Source organism: Elaeis guineensis, chromosome 4 (assembly GCF_000442705.2).
Source record: "Elaeis guineensis isolate ETL-2024a chromosome 4, EG11, whole genome shotgun sequence".
NCBI lineage: Eukaryota > Viridiplantae > Streptophyta > Magnoliopsida > Arecales > Arecaceae > Elaeis > Elaeis guineensis.
In genome coordinates this window covers 59,994,016-59,999,823 of record NC_025996.2, presented here as the reverse complement: position 1 = coordinate 59,999,823, position 5,808 = coordinate 59,994,016, and the positions used below count along the sequence as shown (strand labels likewise).

At 35.5% G+C, this 5,808-nt stretch overlaps 1 protein-coding gene across 1 annotated transcript; it reads left to right on the top strand.

The window, feature by feature from the left end:
- The first annotated feature begins 520 nt into the window (after positions 1-520).
- LOC140857535 (bifunctional nitrilase/nitrile hydratase NIT4-like) lies at positions 521-5,568 on the top strand. The gene is given in 4 exon segments (XM_073256597.1): positions 521-590; positions 593-811; positions 4,469-4,750; positions 5,292-5,568. Coding segments are annotated over 4 exon segments (699 nt in total). The 5' UTR covers positions 521-544; the 3' UTR covers positions 5,444-5,568.
- The last annotated feature ends 240 nt before the right edge of the window (positions 5,569-5,808 follow it).

The window sequence follows — 5,808 nt, the reverse complement described above, 5'->3', positions numbered from 1 at the left end:
GCATCGTGCATTAAGCCTACTTGTTGTTGTTGGATAAAAGCAGCAAGGAATGTTGCTTGGACAGCTTGAAAAACCTTATGCTTCTTATTGAGTCAATTTGGTTAGCTTTTAGATACTCTAAGTCAAAATTCTCAGCACTCTCCAAAATTTTGTTCTTCTATGGTCCATGTTTTTTGATGATCTGTGCATGATTAGATAATGACTTCCCAGAACCTTCAGAGCTTCAGTTCAGGAACGAACAACCTTCACCTAATAGTGTAATTATAAACATAAATATAAATCTTTAGTACTGCAATGATTTTGTTGTACAATTATTGTCTAGAACCCTTTTAACTAAGAATCTTTCCATAACTATTTATACATTCCAAAACTCTGATATTTGAATAGTTAAATTGATCATCTGACTAACACTGAGCCACCAACCATGAAATGCCATGAATTGCATATTGTTGTTACTTCAATTTTCATGGAAGATTTGTGATATTTTCAATATTTACATAATTACATCTAATGTACAGGTCCTGAAGTTGACCGCTTGGCAGCAATGGCTGGAAAATATAAGGTCTTTCTAGTAATGGGTGTGATTGAGCGGCCGGATACACACTTTATTGTACAGTTCTCTTTTTTGACCCGCAGGGTCAATACCTGGGAAAGCACCGCAAACTCATGCCTACAGCTTTGGAACGTGTAATATGGGGATTTGGAGATGGATCTACAGTTCCTGTTTATGAAACTCCACTTGGAAAGATTGGTGCTCTCATATGCTGGGAGAATAAAATGCCACTTTTAAGGATGGCATTGTATGGTAAAGGTAAGCATTTCAATTTTGTTTGTTATTTAGTATTGTTATCTAATTTTTCCTTAATAATTGCTGTAGATAAGTATTAGAGCTTGATTAGTCAACTAAGGCATCCAAAAGGTTCAGTTGATTCTCACATGCAAAGAAAAATGTTTCATCTTTACAATTGGTTGTATGCATTATACTTTTGCCTATGGACCTACAACCAGTGCAATATTATTTAGAATCTACATTTACTAAGGTTGTTCTGTAGGTTCACTTGCATTGGACTCTTCTGCTCTTTAAAGTGTTGATTATCTTGTTATCCATGCACAGTTATATATCAGGCTTGATTAAAATGCATCGTGTCAACTGAACTATTTGTTCATTGATCTTACCTATCTTTTCCCTCATTTCTGTGCACTATTGATTTTGTCCCCTTCTATATCTTTTCCTATCATAATACAATTCTGAAGCCTTCTATTACATGGTCCCATTGTTTAAGGTTTAGTTCAGACCACATTAGATTGCACTATTGCAGTATGTTTCAATGTGATGCAGAGGAAGGGAATGCATAGGGATGGTACTCATAAGTGGTGTAGCATAATCTCTGAATGCAAAATTCACAACATTTAATCAAGGCTAAACCATTCTGTCACTTGCCTTTCTTGTTTCCACCTAATATCCACTTTCCACACAATCTTAGATTGCTTTCTACCTGTCTATTTTCCATACAACCTTAGATTGCTTTCTAACCATCTTCTTTTAACTGTCTGCCAATCTTATTGTGAGCATGTTTTAATTTTTATGTCCTACAGGCCACACTATAAGTCACTTAACATGAATGTGACGACCTAGTTGTGGAAAATCCATCCTTCTTCGGTATGTCTACTAAGAATCCAAACAGAGCATCAAAAGATGTGTTAGAACTTAGAAAAGTCATGTCAAACACAATGCGAACTAAAAGTGCTTGAAAATGGAAAATAGATCAATGAAACAAATAAAAGGGAATGAGATGACACCATCATGCTTTGTTGAAGTGTTGGTAGAATCTCAGTTAAATCTAATTAAGGCTTGCAAAGGATGAGGTTCATTTTGAATTTGAAAAAAGAGTTATTTACGCTCAGCAAGGAATTTGGTAGAAAAGGAAAATTGTGAGAAGAAATGAATAGGGAAAGAGAGGGTTATAATTGTTGTTATTGTTTTCTTTTTACTTGAATTTAATTGCAGATTTGGCATGCTTTACCATTTTTCTTTACATCTGTCTTGATTGGGAGTTGACGAAAAAAAGGAAAAAACTAAGTTAGTCTAACCCATGTACAAATTGAAATTTTTTACTAATGAGTCATCGCCCATGTTTGATTATACACAGCCAAAAATCTGAGTCCAAAGAGATTGTCCTCTCATTTTAAAGAAGCCTCCGCTGTCTTGAACCTCTGCCTTTCTGAACGTTGTGCAAAATATACACTTACAGAACTTTAACTTCAAATTGATTCTACACATGGTACATAGGTTCAAGAAGATTCCTATATCCATATGATTCTGATTCATACAGAAAAACCTTCTCCTACTTAAACCATCCTAAGTTCACAAGACACAACTGCATCTATCAACCTCTTCCTATAAAAGACCCTTTTATTACATAGTTCCTTTATCTACTTCAAAGGCACACATTTCCACACTTCTACCATCTGCATGAGACAAGAAATTCTTGAAGGCTTATAAACTTTGCCAAGCAACTAGGTTATCATAATACACAATCCCACCCGGGTTGATGATGATACACAGTCCATTTTTTTCGTACTTAAACACCATCATTTATGGTTGAGAACCATGTCTTATTATCACTTTATTATTCGGTGACTACATGAATGACTGTGTTTGAATCTTGTTCTTTTGTTTGTGTATATTGTAGAATTATGAGAATTCTTTAGGAGTACAGGCAAGGGGCAGCATATATAATGGAAGGGTTTCACTTTAGGCCGTGGAACGATGATGGTACTTGTGTCTTGTGGTTTTTGGATGGTCTGTTAGTGGTAGGCTTCATATCTGTGTGGGAACTAAATAGGTAAGTTATGTATTGTTGAGTCCATGTACTTTGATGTAATTCACTTCAAATGCTATCTTCAGGCTTTAGTCTTAATTTGGGAAAGACAGTAGTTGATGACTAAGTGTTCTTTAGAAAAAGTGGGATAAATCTTGTTCTTACCAAGTTAAATTGGTTAAGTCTAGGTTAGAACAAAAAAGGATCTATGTCAATTATCTAGGATTTTGAATTAGTGAGTCATTCTTAGAAGTTTTTGTTTATTCTTTGCTAAGATGGATACAAAAGATACAAATATGGTATGGCATGTGGGAGAGTGAAGGCATGCCAAATCTCTAATCAAGCCTTGGTCAACCCTTTTCTATTCTAAGATGCCTTAATCAAATCCTAGTCAACCTGTTCATAACTAAAATGATACCTTGAGCCTTGATCAACACCTGCTCTAGATTCTAGAAATGCTTGATGAAACACCACAGAAAACCAAGGATTTCTTATTCAAGCCCTGGTCATGTTAGGTCAAAGTTCTAGAATCCATAAGATATCCAATCATATGCCAATTGTAGAATGGATTTGACCTACATACAGTCTATCTATGTAATCAATTTTCTGCAATCAAGTTTTAATTTTTCCTTCTGTAGCCTAATTTGTCTTCCACCGCAAATATAAATGAACCCTAGTATATTTTAAGCATGAAAAGAATCCAGTAAAAACCCCCACCCCTTTTCCTCTTTACTTCTCTAAGACCAGCTATTTGTCTCTCTTAAATTTTTCTGTCATTCAATATTCTTCTGCAATGGGGCAGTCGCATGCGTGAGCAGCTTTCTAGGCCGCTACAACCAAGGTTGGAAAACTCAGATGGATGTTTGTTTTGGTTGGACATTATAAGTTTTGGTTCTAACAACTTAAGCAGTTCCAATGGATTTGGCTCTAGTTTTGCCAATATTAATTGATGAAATTTCAGTTAATATTAGAAATATAGAAGATATAATTAAAAATGAAATTAGTCAAGAAAATAAATTTGGCATCATTTAAAATATTTTATATTGCTTGAGACCTTTGAATGAATCATTCAGTGTTTTCACGGCAAGACATTTTTTTTTTTTTTTTTGGGAAAACATATTGTAAAAAATTAGATGTACAGTGTATTAAACACTTTATATGTTGATGCTCATGCTATTTTAGTTTTAGGAAAGCTGAGCATATGTCAAGAGATTTAATTCACCCAAAATATTATCAGAGTTTAAACTAGATGAAATAATTTTCCTCAAAAAAAAAAAAGATGAAATATTTACTTATGCTGGAAAAAAAAGAATAAAAGGGGTATGTAGCTCATGTACGCAATGAATTTGGCCTCATAAGTTTTGGTTGAAAATAGGAAGGCAACTTGAATTTTAGAGAATTGGATTTTAACACGTAAGTTTGTCATTGAAATTCGGATGATCCGTCTGTTAAATCAATGTGTTAAAGCAAATGTAAGGTGCATAGATAATGAAGTGGAAACAACTTGAATGTTGTGCTGAAATATATGCTGCAAATGAATCAATTTTAGCTATTGTTGAGTTCGCATTCTTTTCTTAAGATTCTTTTCTTACAACTTGTCCAACTGTTTATTCAGTTGCTAATAAATTCTTCGTGATGTGCTGCAGGTATTGAGATATATTGTGCTCCCACGGCTGATGCCAGGGATGTCTGGCAGGCTTCAATGACCCACATTGCACTTGAGGGCGGATGCTTTGTTCTGTCTGCTAACCAGTTTTGCCGAAGAAAAGACTATCCTCCCCCACCCGACTATATGTTTGCAGGAGTAGGGGATGAACCTTCACCAGATTCTGTTGTATGTGCAGGAGGAAGCGTCATCATTTCACCATCTGGTGCGGTTCTAGCAGGTCCAAACTATGAAGGAGAGGCCCTCATCTCAGCTGACCTAGGTACGGCAAATACTGCTGTGAATGATGTGTTGCCTTATTGTGATATTTGCAGAATGAATATAGAATATGATAACGGATGATGCATGCATGCATGCATTTGCATGGTTAATCGTAGTCTCAAGTCTAGTTTCTGAAAAATTACTTTGGTACATTAACCAGAAAGTTCAACTATAATTTATATAGCCTAAAACTAAAAAATAATAAAGAAATGACAAGTACTGAAGATTTTATGTGGTCCATAGGAAGTCAATCATTGGAGAGGCAATGACAGCATGCAAGAGCAACAACGGAGGCAACAGCTTATAACATCCTTAGCCTGTAGTACAAGAATAATTTAGTCATAACTTGCGAATAAGTTATGAATTGTCTGTAAATATTTTGCATTTCATACTTCGTAAATTATTTTACTTCCTGGGAATAGGAAATCATTCAGCTAATTAAATACTCTTTGGATTTTTCAGCGATTTGGACGATATTGTTACTGTGGATTTAAGTGAGGATGTCTTTTCCTTTTAATTTATTTTTACAACACGATGTGCAGACCTTGGAGAACTTGTGAGAGCCAAGTTTGACTTCGATGTGGTGGGGCACTATTCAAGGCCTGAGGTGCTGAGTCTGACTGTTAAAGACCATCCACAGGACCCTGTCTTATTTGCTTCTGCTGCGAAGACAGAAAACTCACAAAAATCCTAGTCCTCGCTAGCATATTTGCTGTTTGTCGTGTATCATGTACCACTTTGCCGGACTGTAATCTTCTAAAATATGTGTGAACGTGGACTATTTATGCTCATCCATGCCTTGCTAAAAGATTTCTACTACGTGTCTCCGAGTTTACGGTGGTTGTTTCTTGACATGCTGGAACAGAGGGTACGGCTTTGTTAAGTATATGTTGTAGCATTGTTACTAAAAGGTAATCTATGAGATCTACCGGACTCTTTCAGTTGGAGCAATGACTGGTGGAATGTAAAACCATTCAAAGTGCAGCTAGTTGCTCTAAATGCATCCCCCGACTGTTATAATAGGACTAAATAAAATAACAAGGACAAATTAGAGAAACA